The sequence below is a fragment of the Colobus angolensis genome, unplaced genomic scaffold (genome assembly GCF_000951035.1).
Source record: "Colobus angolensis palliatus isolate OR3802 unplaced genomic scaffold, Cang.pa_1.0 Scaffold431, whole genome shotgun sequence".
NCBI classification, from domain to species: domain Eukaryota; kingdom Metazoa; phylum Chordata; class Mammalia; order Primates; family Cercopithecidae; genus Colobus; species Colobus angolensis.
The window spans coordinates 295,194-316,585 of NW_012117722.1; the positions used below are offsets into that span (position 1 = coordinate 295,194).

Below are 21,392 nucleotides of genomic sequence, written 5' to 3' on the forward strand. Positions count from 1 at the left end.
CAAGGAATGACCAAACTTAGAATCTTTATCTCTCTTCCCAACTCTGGTTATTGAGAAATATACATAGCTTCAACTTCCATTTCTATTTTCATTTTACAAGCTAATACGGCAGGCTATGTTGGAGATTTTAATCATAAAGTTGAACTAAACCAGTCCTTTCTTGATTTGTATTTCCAAACCAGCCTACCTAAAAGTTCACTGCTTAGTTACTTTAGGAAATTATTAGTACTTTAGTATCAGGTATTCTAAATTCATTAATTGAGGAACATCTAGTTCTTGGAAGCCCACTCCTTTCACTGTGATCAGAAGAAAAGAAGAAAGATCACTCTGAAGGCTATAGGACTGAATAAACAGGCTGTGAACTCCCTGCAGAAGGAAATAGTGAGGCTTTTTTTTTTTTTTTGACAACTGCATCCATTATGCATAGCACAGAATAAATAAATATTTGTGAATATTTAAGTAAATAATGATATAAGGCTATTGGCTTGGGGGATAAGGAATAATGAGAACCTTAACCAAGAAATAAAGAGTGCTATTGATATAAAGGGATTGAGAATTGATAGGCCTCAGAAAGCAATTAAATGATACTTATGTTGGAGCTCTCCCCTCTCCCCCAGGCATTGATAAACTTTAAAACAAATGTATATGTGTGTTTAAATGTGCTATTAATACCTATACTTGCATACAGACACATCTTTTAATGATGCATATCTCTTGGCAGAACATGGCTAAGAAGCTTATCTAAAAAAGGTATTATATAAAAACATAAATCATTAATTCCATAAATAGCACAAATTAAAAATATGAGGTATTATAACATTAGAAACCAAATGAGATAACTGATTATACACATATATTTTATTGTGTTTTCATTAATCACTTTAGTCCTTAAAATTTTCTCCTATTTTAAACTAAATTTCACTTATATATATGTACATATATATACACACACACACACATATATATATATATATTTTTTTCCTTGAGATGGAGTCTTGCTCTGTCACCCAGGCTGGAGTGTAGTGGCATGATCTCGGCTCACTGCAACCTCTGCTCCCTAGGTTCAAGCGATTCTCCTGTCTCACCCTTCCTAGTAGCTGGGATTACAGGCACATACTGTCATGCCCGGCTCCTTTCTTATTTTTTGTAGAGACGGGGTTTCACCATGTTGGTCAGACTGGTCTCAAACTCCTGACCTAGTGATTCGCCCACCTCAGACTCCCAAAGTGCTGGGATTACAGGAGTGAGCCACCACACCCGTCCAATACTTATACTTTGAAACAAGATCTATGATACATATTTCAATTCAATATATAAGTATTGATTTTTAGGTAGGAACCTCCTTTCCCTTAAGTCTCATGTTTCCATTATGAGGGAAATTCATTCAAGTAAGCTTTTCCTCATTGCACCCCAAGGAAGAAAGAGTGGCTTATATGATGGGTGACCATGGTATTAAGAATCGGGCACAGGAAACTTAGCCCTTTCTGGATTCCTTTTTCCAAATTATGATGCCTGCAAACAGCACAACTAACAGACGTAAAGCAGTGATGAGATCTGAGGCCTGACCCTGTAGCAGAAGTTTGTGTGGCTCAGTGAATCTGGCTGATTCTGGGATTAGTTATTAGCCATCTTGCAGACTCAAAGCCCCAGCTTTCAATTTGTTCAAAGTACTTATAGTGAAAATTAAATCTCCCATCTTTCTAGTACCTGGGTCTAACTTACAACTCAATCCAAATTTGAAGTGAAAAGTAGAAGGTGTTTTTTAAGCCTCTAAACTCCCCAAATGAAACATTTACCAAGTAAGAAATATATCATGTTGTCACTAAAGATGGAAAAGAGAAATAGCATATTATCCCGGCCCTCAATTAGAAAATATTAAAAACCAAACCAAATGAGATAACTGATTATACACATATGTATTTTTATTGTCTGTTCTCATTATTCACTTCAGTCCTTGATTTTTTTCCCAATATTGTTTTAAACTAAATTTAACTTATTTTAATTAATAGATAGTTATACTCTGAAACAAGACCTATGATATCTATTTCAATTCGATGTACAGCTGTTGATTTTTAGCCAAGAACTTCCTTTTCCTTAAGCCTAGTGTGTGTTTCTTCCACTATATGGTGATATCGTGGAAGAACAGCACAGTATAGTAGAAGACACAAACATACTACAGTACTAAGTAAAATACAATGTATTTTAATAGAAGTATATAAAATTAGGTGGGCCCAGAAAAGGTAGTAAATAATTCTGACTGGCAAAAGAAAGGGAAGTATGCGTGCATGTTGATGCGGGGACTGAGAACAGGGGAGGAGGTTAAGAAGGGTTTTACAAAGATATGGTATTTAACCTACATTTTTGAACAATGAGCAGAATATTTAGGCAGACCACAAAGAATAATATTTTAATTTTAATAGAAAGCAAATGAGATATAAGTTAACAAAGACTATTAGAACTTAAGAAAATTAATGGGAGCAGGAGTGTCACTGGCATTGGAGAAGGGCTATCTATCAATATATTCAAGGTGAGGGACCTGTTCCAAAGGAATTGATTGAATTTACTGTGACTGAATTTGTGACGGAGCAGGAAGAGAAGTAGTTCCAGATTATGTGGCTGGTTATATGTCAAAACCATAAAATGAGAGGAACATTTAGAAAGAGGAAGCATTTTGCTGTAAAGGGACTGAAGTGGGGATAATGAAGTTGATTTAGACATCACCATTTAGAAATTTAGGCCTGGTCAATCACAGTGGAGGGTTGTCTTCACATATATTGGAGTGGGAACCTTTTATAGAAATAAAATTTAAGGAACAGGACAGTATGGGTAGGGCAAAAGAGGAAAACTGGAGGTGGAGCTAGGGAAATACCTATCTTTATGGGACAGGGGAGTAAGACAAGCCTTCAAAGGAGACATCATAACAGAGGTTTAAGAAAATCTGTAGAGGTACTTAATGGAGGAGAGATTCAAGTGACAGGGCGGGCAACGTAAAATGTTGCAAGATGCTGCTGAACAACTAGGGAGCCAATGTAAACCACAGAAGAATTTCAGCACAGCTACAGAGCACTAGGAATGAGTAGACGTCAGATTGCAGGAATTACTGGAAGGTAAAAAATGCAGGCAGTAAGTATAAACTACCTTTTCATAAGCCTTCATCAAGGATATGATTGCTCTGAAAGGTCAAGGAAGAAGATAAACCATCCAAGAAAAGTAAGTTTTCTCTAGTGGCTCTAAAAATCATTGCTTCTGAACATGTAAGTAGTAATTTGTTTGAAAACCTAGAAAAACAAAGGTTAATAGCAGGCCTGTAACTCACTCCTTGCCAATCCAGGGAAGCAAGGGAAATGGGAAGATATAAATGATAAATTATTTCTTATCGCAAATAAACCTCAAATATATTGATTTAAGAAGCATAACTGAATTGGAATAATTCACTGAATTATGGTAACCCATAAGTATGTTTTCCATTTGTGTAATCAACAGAACATGAAATGGAGGCGCTCCTAAACTAAAACGGTTTCCTTTCCAAACTGCTTTTTACATGCATTATTCAAAAGTCATCTGTTAAAATAGGCCAAACCATGTAACAAGGGAGAAAAGATAGGTGTATCTGATGGTTTTCAACTCCTTCAGGAAAAGAATGTTGCTCTTTTATCTTCTGAATCATTAGAAAAGTATCATATTGAGTACTGGGTGTGCTTTGACAATTTCACCCTTTATCTTAACAGAAAATTTGTATTAAAGGTTAGGAGTTAAGTTGGTATAAAGGCATGTAAATGTTAATCAAAATGGGTTAGAATAATCAAATTGCTTGACCATACATAGTTCACAAATTTGTAGAAATAATGTTCATCTTGGCCGGGCGCGGTGGCTCAAGCCTGTAATCCCAGCACTCTGGGAGGCCGAGACGGGCGGATCACGAGGTCAGGAGATCGAGACCATCCCGGCTAACACGGTGAAACCCTGTCTCTACTAAAAAATACAAAAAAAAAAAAAACTAGCCGGGCGAGGTGGCGGGCGCCTGTAGTCCCAGCTACTCAGGAGCCCGAGGCAGGAGAATGGCGTAAACCCGGGAGGCGGAGCTTGCAGTGAGCTGAGATCCGGCCACTGCACTCCAGCCCGGGCGACGGAGCAAGACTCCGTCTCAAAAAAAAAAAAAAAAAAAGTTCATCTCTTAAGAATATAAAATTAAGTTTTTAAAACATTTGCTCTAACATTTTATCTACTCTGTACACATTAGGCATTAATACAATAATCCCTGTGGTAAATTAGAGAAACTAAGTATCCCCAAAACCCTCTACGACTCCCTTCTCCTACTCTCCGCATACTGTCTGGGGGCTTTAGATGCATTCTCCAAAGATAACAAAGTCACCACTCTTGATATTGTTATCTTCTGCTTCAAAGCTGCTTTATAGGCATGTTCACAAAGGGTACATGTAGTCTCTATCCTCCAAACCAATAAGCATCTACAGCTTCTGTAATTATTTGATGAAACCTTATCTAAGTTTTATTTTACATTACATAAAATAATTGTTGTTTATTTTACATTACATAAAATTGCCGTTCCTCTTGGCAACAAAGTGATCCCAATAAACTTAGGATCATTGATAATACCAAGACTTGTTTCATTGCGTTTTTAAATGAAAAATTCCTTTTTATTCAATATGTAGAGTGAATATATGTTTTCAATGATATTTTTTCTTCTTCTAATCAAGGTAAATACACTCACTTGGACTTTACAACAACTTGTGCAACAACTGACCCTAGATTATTTATCTACTGGTTGACCTGTTTTAAATTTACCAACACAGAGATTTATAAACTCTGTGGCTTCAGTGTCACAAGAGAACACATGCTAGATAGGTTCACCATAAGAACAGACCTGCACTGTCCAGTACAGAAGCCACAAGCCACAAGCCACATGAAGCCATTGAGCACGGTAATGTGGTTAGTCCAAAGTGGGATGTGCTGCAAGTACAAACCATCTTTAGTATCTATGACTTATTATGCTGAAAAAAGGGAGTGCAAAATATCTAACAGTTTGTATAATAATGACATGTGAAAATCATTTTTCGAATATGCTGGGTTAAAAAATTAAAATCAATTTAATCTTTTTAGTATGGCGACTAGGAAATATTAAAGTATCAGCTTGTGTTATGTTTCTATCAGATGGCACTGATATGGATAATATTGAAAATGTCAGGCTGTTATGGTCAGAAGATTCCACTGACTTGAGAATTTCTATCCTTGTTTTACTACTAACCAGAAACATGTAAGAAAATAATAACTAAACATATTTTAAAATTTTCTTGTTACTCTTGAAATTATTTGGGGGAGGGGTTATATTTGACTAAAGAGAATGATAAAACTATTCCAATTATGATTTTAGAAGACTCTATAGTCTTTTCAACTAAAATTTATATCACAAAAGGGATAAAAGACAAATTAAATTTCACTTTTTTCTATTACATATTTTACAAATATAAAAGAATACACAATTTAATAGTAAATTCTTAAGATGCTAAAACAAGGTATATACACACCTGTACCTGTTGTTCAATTCCAGAAATAAATATCTTACGAATACATGAATAGACTCAGATTAGAAAGATACCTAAAGAAAAGCTTTGAGTAGCCTACTAAGAAGGAGAAGTGGGTTACATTAGCACAACTAAATATTTTTCTTCAGGATTTGTAAAGAGGTAGTAGGCAAATGTCTTCTGAATGACCTCTAATTAAAAAGAGATAGCAATTATAAACAAGACTATCAATTATAACTAAGTCTATTAAAATAGTTCCATCACAATGGAAAAATTAGATGCTTACAGCTAAGAGACAGTGTAACACATCATCAATGAATATATTTGAATTGAAATCAGAATTCATTAAAGTTGTAAGCAAAATTGTCTGTGTACGTATATATTTATTTCTTTTTGTTAGGCATCAGGAAATCTATAAATAACATTATTTTTGTTGTCAAAGTATAATTTAACGTAAAACATTATATCGAAGAGTAGATTGATTAAAAATGAATGTAGATATACAAAGGAAGTATTCTATTTAAAAAGAATTCCTGTTATGAGTTTACAGAAGATTGTTGTTAAACCTATAAATACTATTTATCAGTGGTACTAAAAGGAAAGTGATCCTCCCCTTCGGATAATTCACTGGACCCTATAACATTATCAGCATACTGAAGGCTTCCTGAATAGTCAATAAAACGACTGAACAGCAACAAAAGGGGAAAAGCAGCAGCCAGAAGCAGTTACAAATTACATCACACCATTTGCAACAACATTCATAGAAATATGTGTATGTGTACCCTTGGGTTTATCCACATACGCATATCTCTACATAGACATGTATAATAAGGGAGGGGGAAATGTAGACAATTAGCAAAGTGAACATGAATGAATAAACCTGTGAGGCTGTCATGAAACAAAACAAAGTGATTGAAAAAAAATCACTAGTACAAATGATAAGAAATTAAGAAAGTCTTTATTTTATACCTTTCTCGTTCTGGTGAATGCAAACTAGTATCTGGTCTCAAGCAGTTGGTACTAGCACTCCTAGCCCTGTCAAGAAAGGGCTGCAGTTCACTAGTGCCAGTGCATTGCATCCAGTGGTAGAAGAGAAAGACAGAGAAAACAAAGAAAGGAAGACCATGTTAGAGAGTAAAGCATAAAATAATGTCCCCTTTACACAAAATGTAGAATCACTGGGATTCAGTTCATAAGGGTGTGAGAGAGTTGACAGAATGACAGTGTAAAATTTTGTTTAGAAAATGAAGCTAAACAAAGATTATGCTTAAATTGCTTTGCATAATTTTTAGAAGTGTCTCAGACTGAAAAATGAGACTAAATCACACCTACTTATGAAAAAAACTGGATACAGAAAGCAATAAAACAAAATGCCTAGAATTTCATTACCAAGAACAGATGCCACACCAAAACAAAATGAAGGACATCAGAGGAGAAATAATTTTACAACTCAACTTTTTTGGTTCACAACAATAGACAAGGGAAATGGAAGATATCACTTCCATATGTTCTTACCTAACCAGTATTTCATCAGTAAATCTCAATACTCTTGAGTTAAAGCATTCATGATGAAGGGAAATGTCCTGTCTAGTCACTGATTTGGTCTTAGTATGTGCAGGCAGAACTGAGCTTCACAAATTAAAATTACACAAAAATAAAATAAATTATAATTAAAATCAACAAGTACAATATACAAATGACAAAGCAACTAGACTTCTGACATTTGAGTTAGTAGATTTCATTTAGAGAATTATTCTAGTAGTAAGTTTTATAGTTAAAACGATTTTAGATATCATTAATTTAATGTTTCTCACTGTATAATTATTTCAAAAGAATATTTTATTAGAATGTAAATATTTTCTATTTAATGTTTTATTAGAATGTGAATTTTCTATTTTTAGTAGGCAAGGGATTAGGAATTACTTTATAACTGGGTGGGACTCACTGTTATGGCTCTTACCTGTAAATATTCCAGTGAGAACTGCTCTGTAATAAAGGCATCTTGGGAGGTAATGTTTTATAGTGCCTAACAAGATGTCTGGAACGTAGCAACACAAACACGCAGGAAACAGAAAAATATATATGAAACCAATTTTATTAAGATATTCAGAAAGTAGGAGGCCTATAAAGCTATATAGATAAATCTTTTGTCATTTTTTTTCTCAAAAGAACCACAATAACTATTTGAAGGGAAGACTACAATTATTAAAATATGAAATCATAGACACTTGACTTCATAAAATACTCATTATTTAATTATCTGAATTAGAAAAATACCTGCTGACCAAACTCTAGGAATTATTGATCAACAGTTAAATATGCTACTTAATCTCTGATTTAATATTATGCCTACTTCTATGGAAGTAAACAACTCATAGCTGAAAGTAAAAATCAACTAATTTATATAATTTTGGAGTTACAATATGACTAAAAGAGTTAATGTTCTAAAATAAAACAAAGTGTTGACTAGCATTCCAGGGACACAGCTGGTTATAGTACCAGACAGCAGCAAAAAAAGAAAACAGCAAAAAGCCAATAAGTGATTGCAGAGGAGCAAGTTCTTTCTACTTATCAGCTTCTGTCTGGATCCAGACCCAACCACAGGAAATTTACCTTTGGAAGTACGGTAAGGTAGGCATTGTATGCAAACCAGAATACAGATTTTGAATTGGCAGAAAATTGACCCAACAGCACCTGATTCCTTTAAAATCTGTGAGGGTTTCTGGACTGTCTATGCCATGGAGGACAAACTAGTTCAAGCCATATATTTTTTGATAATTTAATAATGTTCTATAAATTTAATTACTAATTATGAAAATCTATCATCTACTTCAGCTAGCATTAAAGCACAACCAAGAGGGAAGGGAATAAACATTTATCAAAGACTTCCTAAACATCACACACCTCACTGGTTTAATCATGTTTATATTAATGATCAAATCAAAGGAAATCCCATAAAGCTTCAGTTAAAAAATGAACTAAAACGCCACTTTCTTTTCTTTTCTTTTTTGAGACAGAGTCTCGCTCTTGTTTAGGCTGGAGTGCAATGGTGTGATCTTGGCTCACTGCAACCTCTGCCTCCTGGGTTCAAGCAAATCTCCTCTCTCAGCCTCCCAAATAGCTGGGATTACAAGCGCCTGCCACCATGCCCACCTAATTTTTGTGTTTTTGGTTTTGTTTTCTTTTTTTTAGTAGAGATGGGGTTTCACCATGTTGGCCAGGCTGGTCTCAAACTCCTGACCTCAAGTGATCTGCCCGCTGTAGCTTCCTCCTTATTAAGTACAAGTTGAGGACAAATTTTACTGAAACTAAGGATTTAGCCTCCTTTCTAGACAGTGGAGTCTTCTTTTCAACTCCTAACCTCAGGCAAATATCTTTAGTAATAAGTTGCTATAAAACTTTTCTAAGCATTGCTTCAAAAGTGATTTTTTTCTTTTTTTTTCTAGAATGGGACCAACACAGAATGGGAAACAGCTAGAAAATAGCACAAAATTTATAGTCTGAATGTTCAAGTTCCTGTCTTGGCTTTGCCACTTATTGGCTGTGACCTGGATAATTCGATTAAGTCTCCAAGCCTGTTTCTACATCCACAAAATGTGAGAAATAACATCCACTTAAAAGGGGTGTGTGATAACACGTATACAATATTTAGGACACAGTAGGATACAGTAAGGCAACTACAGCATTTTCTCTATACTACCACTTCCTCGAGACACATTTTACTAAAGAAAGGTTGGGCAATTAAATAATTTGGGAGAAAAGAAATCAAACATACAGATTTCTTTAGAACATGACTTTAATATGCTGTGTGTATTAAATTTCAAGGTAGACACTTTCATTTGCAAAATTTCCAAAATGTATTTGACTCACAAAAACTTTTATTGGTGAAACATCTCATAGGACAAGTTTCCATATTTTTGGAAAAACTAGTTAAGCAGAAGATATCAAATAGATCTGATTTTGAATTCTTGCTCTATTAGTCGTCAAATAAACTTTCTTAGCTTTTTTCCTCATCTCTAAAATCAGGATAATAATATTCATAACATATAATTACTGTCAGGAAATTGACATAAAGTACATTAAATATTTAACACTGTGCTTGTTATTAAATAAGTGTTATTTTCCCTATGTTTACTGGAGACTAGTAAATCCTCAGATTTTATTTTTAAAAGTCCTAAGTGAACATGGTATGATGTATTTTGAAAGCTTTAGATTTTAGCCATGGATAGTTATATAAAAAATAAATGTCCATAGTTTATGTGAAACCAAATTATGTTATTGATATATCCATATAAAGCTGTGGTTATTTATATTTACACATTTTGACATTCGTTTTTATTCAGATATAAATTAAATGTTTTTATAAATACATGATTATAAACATAGAAGAGATTATATATACATACACGCACATATTTTTGAACTCATATTGTCTCTATCTCCATACTTTTAGCATTACACATTACAGAATGAAAGACAGGAAGGAGAAAAGACACTGGTGACATACGTTTTGCTCCGACATATTTCGCTAGCTCAGCTTCTGCTTCCTATCTTATTGTTGTAGTACCTGTCTACAGGACGTGATCTGCCTCACCGAATACTCATCTATTTTTAAATTGTATACATACAAATATGATTATTTGCTTAAATCAGGAAATGCAAAGTCAACATACAGAGTCTATTAAATAGGACTTGCAGAGCTCAGAATTATTAGCAAAGCACCAATCTTAAGGATACGATTGTATAAAATGATGCAGCTATTATATAATATTATATAAGTACATAATATTTTACAAGTACAAAATAAGGGAAAGAAAAAATACCTTTAATAATTATATTTAGACTACTGGTGTGAGTATCCTAGAAATATTCACACACTGAGTGCCAGGCACATACTAGGTAGCTTAAAATGTAATGATTTTTTGTGTGTTTGTTTTGTGTGCATGTTTTTTTTTCTTTTGCAGCTTTAGTCACATCAACAGGACTGCGAGAAAACTTTCAGAATTAGTAAATAAAGCATTCTTATTATGAAATTGTTTGTTAAGAAGAACAAGTCAAAATAAACTTGGATAGTTTATGCTTTGACTTTCAGTAGGTTTACAATATGCACGATTTTACATTTTTTTCTCAGCAAACAGAACTAATAATTTCCTCAATTTTTTCCTGTGGCACTTCAAGCAAACATGGCAGCAGTTATCAGTAGTATAATTTTAGACTGTAAAAAGTTCAAACAAATTTTATTAGCCCAATTTTGTTTGCAATATTGGGCAGAACTACATATTACACACAGACATCATAAATCATGCATTCGTCTTTGCATCGCAAGTACTGCGGTTATACCTCTTTCCTTCTCTTTCCTCTTACTTTTCATTGGCTAAAATATTTGAGTTTGGTTATTATGTGTTAAGTTTGTTTCACTGACTTACTACTTCCTTAACTTCTATATTCATTTCAAATATACATTAAGTATTTATAGAATATGCTCCATGAGTAATCTGTAAGAAGTTGTACTTTGGATATGAAATTAAAGATGTAATGAGATTAACATAAAGCATCAGACTCTAAGTTACAATTTAGAAGCAAAAAGTATATATTTTGTCGCTTCTAAAGAGGTATTCATATTGTTATATGACTTTGTGGGAAAGTTTGTACTGCAGCATTTCTGACAACTAGTGGGCTAGGATAGTTAAGATCAGGTTGAACATCTTCATTTTTCATCAGGAAAGAAGCTGAAGCTCAGCCATTAAAAATGAACTGTTAAAGATTTTATCAAAAGCAAACAATATAAACAACAATAAATTCTAAAAGGAAATAAAAAAAGACTAAAACAGAGCAAATTCACAATTATGAAACAATGACACTGCCATACACAGATTAGACCTCTTGTGACTAGACAGGAATACGTGTGGGAAGGTTGGGGGCACTCACAGTGAGCATTCAGAATTTTAATTGCAGAAACTGGTTCCTTAGTTTTAGGAATTAAAACAGTCCCAGAGAGGCCCATTGGTCTCTGGATTTTTGAATGTAGAGATAGCAAAGTAGTCTGCCTGAATCAGAACTGAAATATATTTGGAACGTTTTCCATAACCTCAATATAAAACAAAACAAATTTGGAATACTTGGGAAATTTATTTGACCTGCTTGTAATAATACCACTAAGGGAGAGACGGAAGAATAATAGAATGGAAAGAGAGTCATCACACACAATCACCATTACCAAATCCCTGTATTTACCTGGTAGTATGTAGGCATTCTGCACTTCGTCCTCGTTTTGCTCTGGGCAGCATAAGAAGCTCACTGCACAGACAGGATGGGTGGTGAGTGAAACAGATAAATTATGAGACATGGGTTATGCCAATGGTATGCCAATGAAAACATGAAAAGGGAAGAAACCAGATTGTCTGCACTAGCATATTTGCTTGAGAGGTTAAACAAAAATAAACATGAAAGCATTTAAAAATTTTAAACAATAAAGTACAAATATTATGATTGAAGTCCTAGCTGTTGCTGATTTGCCATTATATTTCAAAATGATTTTATAGAATATTAAAACAAAACAAAATTAAATATTCCTCAAATAAGATATAGGAATCTGTTTCCAATTATAGACAACTGAGTATTTTTTTAATACTATAAATTTGGCCTGATACCAATGGGAACTCCGAACATTTTTGTATCTTTGTAACAAATTAAAGCGTGGTAGTTTTCTTGGCTTTTATAGCCACTGAAAATGCAATACTATATTATGTTCCTTATTACCCAACTAACAATATAATTGATTAGAATTTTTATTTTAAAATTAATACTTTATCTATATCCAAATTAATTTCACAATATTGACTGCCCTAGTCAAGTAGCCCTGTGTTTTCCCTCCTCACCTAAACTCATGGTGGCCCAAATGAATGTTGATAAAACAGCCCTCATTCAACTCAAGCTGAGATGTCTGGAATTCTATTCCTCAGAGCAGCTCTTCATCCTGGTACCTATTGTGACTCCATTCTTGAAGGTCACAATGCTACTTTCCACAGTAGGATGGCAATTAGGTAGGTTAAGAAGTTCTACTTGGGTTCTGTGTCCTTGACTCCATGGTGAAAAAATCATTTAGCACCACTATCATGACCCTACTCATACTGAAAGTTTCTCCATTTTAAAAAGCCAGAAGAGAATATTCAACAAGGTGGGTATTATAAAACCTTAAATCAGATCCTGAGCTTATAATCAGTCTAAATGTACAGGTATATGGTTACTTCAAGAAGAAAGTCTGTGGGCATGTAAAGCAACAGATTCATTATGTAGATTTATAGTGACTGTTTCCATGAAACATTAGTTCACAAATGCAGAATTAAATCTAAGTACATATCCCCATAAGAATCCATCTCAGTATTTTGTATTCTAGACATTTTCTAGAAAGAGATTTTATAAAAAGAGGTATATAACAGAAACATTATTATTGAAGTTCTCATAGAAACTCTGAAATTAACTTTCAAATGACATGTATCCACAATGTTTTAAATTACATAAATAACATAATTTTTATGATTACTAATACCTCAAGTATTGTGATCCACAATAAATAAAGTATTTAAAACTGCCTATGCAGGCTCCCTTCTATAATTTAGGCCAACATCTAAGTCAACAAGCTGTACCTTTAAAGCTGTCTAAGCATAAATTCTGATTTTGTAAAAGAAATTGGATAATTATAACAATATAATATTAGCCAAATATTTCCTAGAGTTCCATTTTAGAATATCTTAACAGCTGTTGCTTGAGAGAAGTTCATTTTTGAGTGATAAATACTTTTACTCTCTAATGTGCTATGCCACAATATCTGTATATATTAAAACAGAACAAAAACTCATAACATTGAGATCATAATTTTGACAAATACCTGTCTTGTTCTGATAAATACTGACTATCCACATCTCTGGCTCTATGATCAACTGGACTTCGGGAGGCATCATGGTGTCTGGTTGGAGAACGTGACCTTCTTGTTGGATGAATTTCATCTAAACTCCTAAAATGATTACAAAATTCTATGTGTCAAATTGTTTCATCTTCCCAAAACAGGCAGACAGACTAAAGTGAAGGAACTGACAGTAATATGCAAATAAACACTGAAAAGTATTTGCGTCATAATCAAAACCTATTTTATCAATGAGTTAAGAGTATTTATTTTCTACGAGATTTTGCCTGTGGCTGCATTTCTCCAATCTTCTTTCATACTTCTACCAAAAAACAATTTTCATCAGCATAATTAACTACAATTTCAGGAGTGTGTATCAGAGTAAAATGAAGTAGAGCAGTATATTATATGCTTTATTTATATTTCCAATCATTTAAAGTGCTTCAAAGAGACAATCCTAAATCTCTTCAAAGTCCATTCTGTCTCTTAACCTTATCCTCTTTGCCACTTCTCTCCACAATTCTGATTTGCTACAGTTTTTTTTCTAACAAGAAAGAAAACTAGCAAACAGAATACAAGCCAATTATTCAAAAACTATTCCTAGGACACAAATGATTTCTACTCCCTGGGAAATTTATTCAGATTAAAATAGACTGCCATAAAGGTTGGATAAAGAATAAAAAAGCATTCTGCCTACAGTTAATTCTGAAAAAAATAATTTGACCAAACTATTTTTTCATTTCAGTTAGTTTTACAGCAATTTACACAGCATTATAATAAAAATGTACTGTCACGGACACTGAGCCCATTTCAAAGCCTACCTCTGTAATGGCACATTTGGTAAACGTGAACGCGGCTTTCCCTGATCATTGCCGCGATGAGGAGATACTGAACGTGAGCGATGATGAGTTGTTCTTTGCTGTTCTGGCACAGTTAATGTTGTAGATTTACTTTCTCTAGCACTAGACCTATAGCCTACTGGCAAGAGTACACACAGAAAACATTTAGTCAGTATTCTTCTGTAATGCAAACATTAACACAGAAATATAAAATTATACTAAAGCAGCCATTGATCTATGAAGAATACATATCATGCAATCAGTTAAGTATACCTACATAGAGTGTAACATATACATGCACTGAAACAGGTTACAGTTGGCTCAAAGGTACCATGGAGATACTAATACGAATATGACAGTTGATGCCTCAGACATTATGATGAGTTAGGATACTGTTTCAATGTAAATAATGAATGAGTTCGTGACTTAGTAACACAAATGAAGCGCTTGACAGGAAACTATAGTTAATATACAAGTCAATGCTTAGAAATATAGTTAATAAATTTAAATAAATTTAAATAAATTATTCATTTCAATTTTTATTGTAGAGGATAAATTACTTTAGTTGGATTGCAAATGGCCTCTTTAATAAGAAAACAAATATATTATTTCAGTTTTAATTAACAAAGAAGAGTAGGAGATCTTCACCATTACACTGATTAAGTATACCATTATACTGATTGTGAAACCACAAATAATACTGCAATTTTCAAATGTAGCATATGACTGAAGATGACGATCACAATAATGTAGAGAAAATGAACCCTTCTAAAGAACCAATCACCAAATCTGCCTTACACATCTGAAACTGCTCCATAATTATTTTAATTAGCATAATTAAGATAATATAGTTAACATATTGCAATTTGAAATTAATTATAACAGCTACTTTTCCCCTGAAGTTAAGGTTTATATTGTCTCTGATTTGGTCAAGATAAAACAGTAATCTCAAAACCAAAATAAGAGTTTAGAGTTTAAAATTTTTTCACAAGGGTCACTGTCTTTCATTATCATAAGGAAAATTAAAAAATTATGTGGACAAAGTAAAAACAAAAAACTATATTTACAACTACATAAAACATACATAAACCATAAATACATTAAATTTAACTGGGAAGCTAAAACTGTTGCTCATTTTTTACTTGGTAACTCTCACATTATCTCAAAAATATGTTATGAAACATCATGATTAAAGGCAGGCTAATAGTCCCTAGCAGTTTATATACTGTGAATCCATGATCTTATGCCTAATTTTAAGGGACTTCAAACATTTCATTACACTTACTTTGACAATATTCAGACCAAATAAATACAACCATTTTGTCATTCTGTAAAAACATATGTTTAATAATCATAAATGGTATAATTTATAATTTCAAATACTTTAATTTTTTATCTTATCAAAATACCAACTAAGCTATTTTGTGTAAAAAGTCTGTTATTCAGATGTAATATTATATTGTAATTTTAAGGCTAGAAATTATAATATTAAGGCTAGAAAGAGACCCACCAAGTTAGCATGTAGTGCATACACTATTAATACATAGCTCATTGTAAAAAAAAAACAGTGACTGTTTTTTAAAGACAATTAATCCATAGTCTGAATTACTTAAACATTTTTAGTTACCATTTGGTATCAATTATACAATAATTATGGAAGGCCAATATTGACTTATGAGCCCTATTTCGAGATTTAAGTGCATATTCAAGGTATATAAATCAATTTTGTAAAATTAATTATTACAGAATAAATTTTAGAGAATTTTGGCATCTTGCTGTTAAAGATATATAATTAATTTGTTTCTTGGATTCTTTGTGTTTATATAGAAATTAATGTCTCTTTTATCCTATTAAGAAGGGACTTTAAGGAAACAAGTGAAATCTTAAAACTTTTAATATATTAACAACTTTCAATGTAACTTAGAAAGTTCTGAATTCATAAAGAGAAACTACACTGAAGGCAATGTGTACTATTTTGGTGACTCAATGTCATTTTGAATATAACATACGCTATAATAATCAAAGTTTTAATATTTGACTCTATAGTAAATGATCTCAAATAAATATGCATTTATAGTTCTTTGCAATTTACAAAGAAAAAGTTCTTTGCTTTTTAAATTTATAGCTGCTTTTTACAAAAAATTTTATTTTCTTCATATGATGTTTAATTTATGGTTGACAACATGCACTTTATCTTCAGAACCATGACTGGGATCAAACTTTTTTTTTTTTTTCCCAGACGGAATCTCGCTGTCCACCCAGGCTGGATGATCTTGGCTCACTGCAATCTCTGCCTCCCGTGTTCAAGTGATGCTCCTGCCTTAGCCTCCCAAATAGATGGGATTATAGGTGTGCGCCACCAGGCCCAGCTAATTTTTGTATTTTTAGTAGAGACGGGGTTTCACCATATTTGCCAGGCTGGTCTGGAACTCCTGACCTTGTGATCTGCCCACCTTGGCCTCCCAAAGTGCTGGGATTACAGGCATGAGCCACCGTGCCCGGCTAGGATGAAACTATTTTGTGGTAATCCCAATGTTTTAGTTGACTCAGAGTTAGAGATTAGAGATTATTTTTTCTCATTTTCTGGTTGAAGTTGCTAGATTCCTCACCTCAGATGAGGGCATTCTGTATATGGTCATTTTTATTCTTTTTAATCAGCTAAAATTATTTACTTTAAATAACAATAAGGCTATAACTACAAAGTTAATAAAATGTGGCTCTGGCAGTCTCAACTGCTGAAAAGCTGCTATATTTCCCTAACCGGAAAAAGATAGTAAGCATATGAAACAAAAACAGAGAATTTCGTGTTCTAGAAAAGCCAAGGCATTAGGAAGTTTAAGTTTCGGCTATAGAACATTTTGTATAGAGCTTTTGAGCTTCTCTAGATAATATACAACCAGGAACTTCCTTGAGTACATTAAACATATATAGAAGACGACTTCCATATCTAAACAAATTTTTTCTTCATATTGGATGCTAGGAAATACAGAAGCAAATTTGTAACCAGCATTTAAAAGTACATAGGACTGCACTGTGCTAACTTATCACCTCACTTTATTTTAGCTTCTTGTCCTTATTTTACTGACTCATCTTTCCTCTTCACTTAAAACGTATTGTATATTACTATGTGACTAGTTATATTTGCCATACAGATACTACCGCATAATCACAATCGATCAATGAAGAGTGTATCTGAAAATATTAATGAATTACATGATCTCCTTTAATTTATGAGGAGATCTTTGAAACATAAAATATTACTTATCGGTTTTATAAGTTACTAGTCACATTCTATTAAAGTTTGACTCATTACATTTTAAAATGCTAAATAAAAATGAAAAATATTATTTGAAAAATACTGCTTCTGTATAACAGAGATTATGCATGTTGGTAAACACTTTGAGGGACATGGTATATTTCAGTATGGAATATAGGTATATTTAGAATTCAGTGCTCCTTGCTGGTACTTAAGCACTAATCCCATCTCTGGTGGATTCCATAACTCACTTTGACTTCTCACAAGATGTTATCCATGTTGCTCTCTCAGAGAAAGAAGAAGAAACTCATCATTTGTGTGAGCATTTATTTAATTGGCCATTTATTTCATTCACTGTCCTGTCTCATAACAAAAAATATGAAATTTCAGGTGAACAAAAATTGGGAACCACTCACTGAAGTAAATTCTATTTAGATAAACTGGTAATGACAACATTAAGGCTGATTAATAGTAAAGATTCTTGTTAGAGGTGATGATTTTTCCACCAGGAATAATCTAATTCCTATTTGAATATCCCAAATTAATTTAAATGTATAATCACTTTACTCTTTCAACTTAATGACAAACTAATATGATGTTACATTTTGTGTGAACTTCTTTGTTGAGAATGTGTGTAATTATTATGGCCTTCTAAGAAATAAAAACAGAAAGCAAAAATGAAATGCTCTTCAGTATGATCTAAATCTCTCACTAATACACTGACATTAAAGATTAATATATAAGTATATAGATTTTCACAGCACTAGATTTATTATTTTAACAATATTTTCTACTTTCACACAGTGATTAAATACTACATTTTTGGCTGCGCATGGTGGCTCACACCTGTAATCCCAGCACTTTGGGAGGCCGAGGTGGGCAGATCACGAGGTCAAGAGATCAAGAGACCATCCTGGCCAACAAGGTGAAATCCAGTCTCTACTAAAAATATAAAAATTAGCTGGACATGGTGGTGCACGCCTGTAGTCCCAGCTACTGGGGAGGCTGAGGCAGGAGTATCACCTGAACCTGGGAGATGGAGGTCTCAGTGAGCCAAGATCATGCCATTACACTCCAGCCTAGCGACAGAATGAGACTCTGTCTTAAATACATACATACCTACTATATTTTCTCTGAATTATAGAGAACAAATGAAACGAGTTTAGAGAACTCTCCATAATTTTCTCCCAGTTTTAATGAAGTTGTATGCATCTCTCCAAACTGTGAAGTTAGTATAGTAGAACTTATCAATTTGAGCAAAACTATTGCCCTCAAATTAAGTACACTACCATCTGAGAAATTACATAAATGAAGGGCACACATTTCAATATTGTCTTTAAAAACTGCCTTTAAAATTCATATTTATACATTTTAAGACTGTCTCTTTCATTTCTTCTTATTTGAATATTTACTTCTCCTCTCATTAGTAAATTTTTAAAAAGTATAGAATTAGTGCCAAGAAAGTAAGTCTTTATCACTTGATTTTACACACTTCTCTGACAAAAGTCAGATGAGAAACATTTAAAACGTACAACATCACAAAAGTCTTACTAACTTACACAATGACAAAAAGATGTTCACTTCAAATGAATACTTCATCTTTCTTAAACATATTACTGTTTTAAAACATATACACATATTCTAGGTACAATCAGTGGGGAATACATCACAAAAGCTTTAAAAGTTATAGCCAGGCCACACATGCAATTTTAAACCTGGCCATGCACTTTTCTCAGTATATTCCATGGAAGGCTACATTATGTTCAGAAATGGTGGAAGAAAAATCATAGAAATGCAATATAAAACATAGAACAACGGAATTTTTATTTAATAACCCCATCTTTTCAAGATAAAATTCATATTTTCACTTATGCTCAGAGCATTGTGAAATAATGATTTGTTTCACCTAGTTAGCCATGTTTCTATGGAAGAACCTCACTAAAATAAGTGGGAATGCTAATTAGCAGAGACTACTACATTTAAAACTTTCTTAATAATTTGAAATGTGGCCAGGCACGGTGGCTCACGCCTGTAATCCCAGCACTTTGGGAGGCCAAAGCGGGTGGATCACGAGGTCAGGAGATCGAGACCATCCTGACTAACATGGTGAAACCCTGTCTCTACTAAAAATACAAAAAATTAGCTGGGTGTGGTGGCAGGTGCCTGTAGTCCCAGATACAAGGGAGACTGAGGCAGGAGGATGGCATGAACCCGGGAGGCAGAGCTTGCAGTGAACTGAAATCAGGCCACTGCACTCCAGCCTGGGTGACAGAGTGAGACTCTGTCTAAAAATAAAATAAAATAAAGTAAAATAAAATAAAATAATAATAATAATTTGAAATGTAGGTCACCATGGAATAATATAATACTGATTTCTCTGCGATACAAATCTTCAGTTTAGTATCCTAAAGAGGTCTGGAAGCTGACAGAGAAAACAAGCAAAGCAGCACAGTGAAGCAGAGCCATGCTCTTCACTCACGCACCTGGAGGAACTACGCCAATACCATCATCAACCTCATAATCTGAGATGTCACTATCACTGATCCGCTGAGATCCTGCACAACAGTAAGGCAAACAGATACCTCTGTGTCTGGTTGGTTTATGAAATGTAAAGGACATTGTCAAACTTTTTTAAAAAAGTAAATTACATTACTACTGAAAACTTATGAAGACTAATACAGTACACACTGAGCTAATTTTAAAAGAAATGCTTGTTCTCTAAGGATAACATTTTATCAGTATTTTCTCCTCATTACACCAAAGACCTATAGAAACAAGGGGACTTTACCGAGTAAGATTTTCAGATTCTTTAATTAAAACATTATACAAAAAGCCTGCAGCACAGTATATACAGTACATTACTTCCTACACAATGAAGTGCTTTCCTCTGCAGTTCAGAGAGGATAGGGCTGAGTGGAAAGGTTCAGAGACATTTCTTGGCTGGAGCTCTATTCATCCTGTTTTATAAAAAAAATCAGGGCCCTTTATAAAATACTTATGTTTAGCTCCCCAAGTTAGTCATTATACTTCACTAAACATTGACTTTGAGGAAATTACTAATCAGGGAAATATCAACACGAAATATTTAATTACGTGAGAAAAATAATTTAGTTTCAGATTACCAAAATGAGGTGTCTTTCAGTTGTTAACTTAGAAATGTAGCTATGACTCCAAAATTACTCGATAAGTACAGAAAAAAGTAGCTTTTCCCAATCACTAGATGAATCGTAACTAACATACATTCTAATATTTTAAACAACATTTCTTATGAAAAGCTATTAAAATATTTATGAACTGGCTGGGCATGGTGGCTCTCGCCTGCAATCCCAGCACTCTGGGAGGCCGAGTGGGGTGGATCATGAGGTCAGGAGTTCAAGACCAGGCTTGGGCAACATGGTGAAACCCCGTCTCTACTAAATACACAAAAATAAATTAGACGGACGTGGTGGTGCGCGACTGTAATCCTAGCTACTCTGGTGGCTGAGGCAGGACAATTGCTTAAACCTGGGAGGCGGAGGTTGCAGTGAGCCAAGATCATGCTAACACACTCCAGCCTGGGCAACAGAGTGAGACTCTCTCGGGAAAAAAAAAAAATCTATGAACTATAAAGTTATTAAGACCTCACATGTAGCAACCCACCAATGATGACATAAATTATTCCATCAGTCAATAATCAACAGCTCAATTGGCCCTGTGAAAGAATTTTAATTCACAGGTTTTTGGCTTTCAGCTCTGGAATTACTCTGCTATGCTATATTATTTTCATTGTGAAAATGTAGAAACAGTTTTGCCAAGATTCTTCATAAAAATGAACAATTTTCCAATATTTTGATCTCTAATAAAACATTTAAAAA

The 21,392-nt window shown here is 33.6% G+C and overlaps 1 protein-coding gene across 5 annotated transcripts in view; it reads right to left on the reverse strand.

Moving 5' to 3' along the window:
- The window catches only part of RIMS1 (regulating synaptic membrane exocytosis 1), a 502,863-nt gene that overhangs the window by 135,563 nt on the left and 345,908 nt on the right, over positions 1-21,392 (reverse strand). For 2 of the 5 annotated variants that reach the window (XM_011957028.1, XM_011957029.1), the window contains exons 11-15: positions 20,022-20,093; positions 14,265-14,421; positions 13,429-13,554; positions 11,775-11,837; positions 6,510-6,599 (exon numbers count right to left, since the gene is read on the reverse strand). In XM_011957028.1, the coding sequence (XP_011812418.1) occupies positions 6,510-6,599; positions 11,775-11,837; positions 13,429-13,554; positions 14,265-14,421; positions 20,022-20,093 (508 nt within the window). Of the gene's footprint in view, positions 1-6,509; positions 6,600-7,055; positions 7,170-7,500; positions 7,579-11,774; positions 11,838-13,428; positions 13,555-14,264; positions 14,422-20,021; positions 20,094-21,392 lie in introns of all 5 variants that reach the window. The other 3 variants (XM_011957025.1, XM_011957027.1, XM_011957026.1) reach the window with 3 other exon arrangements.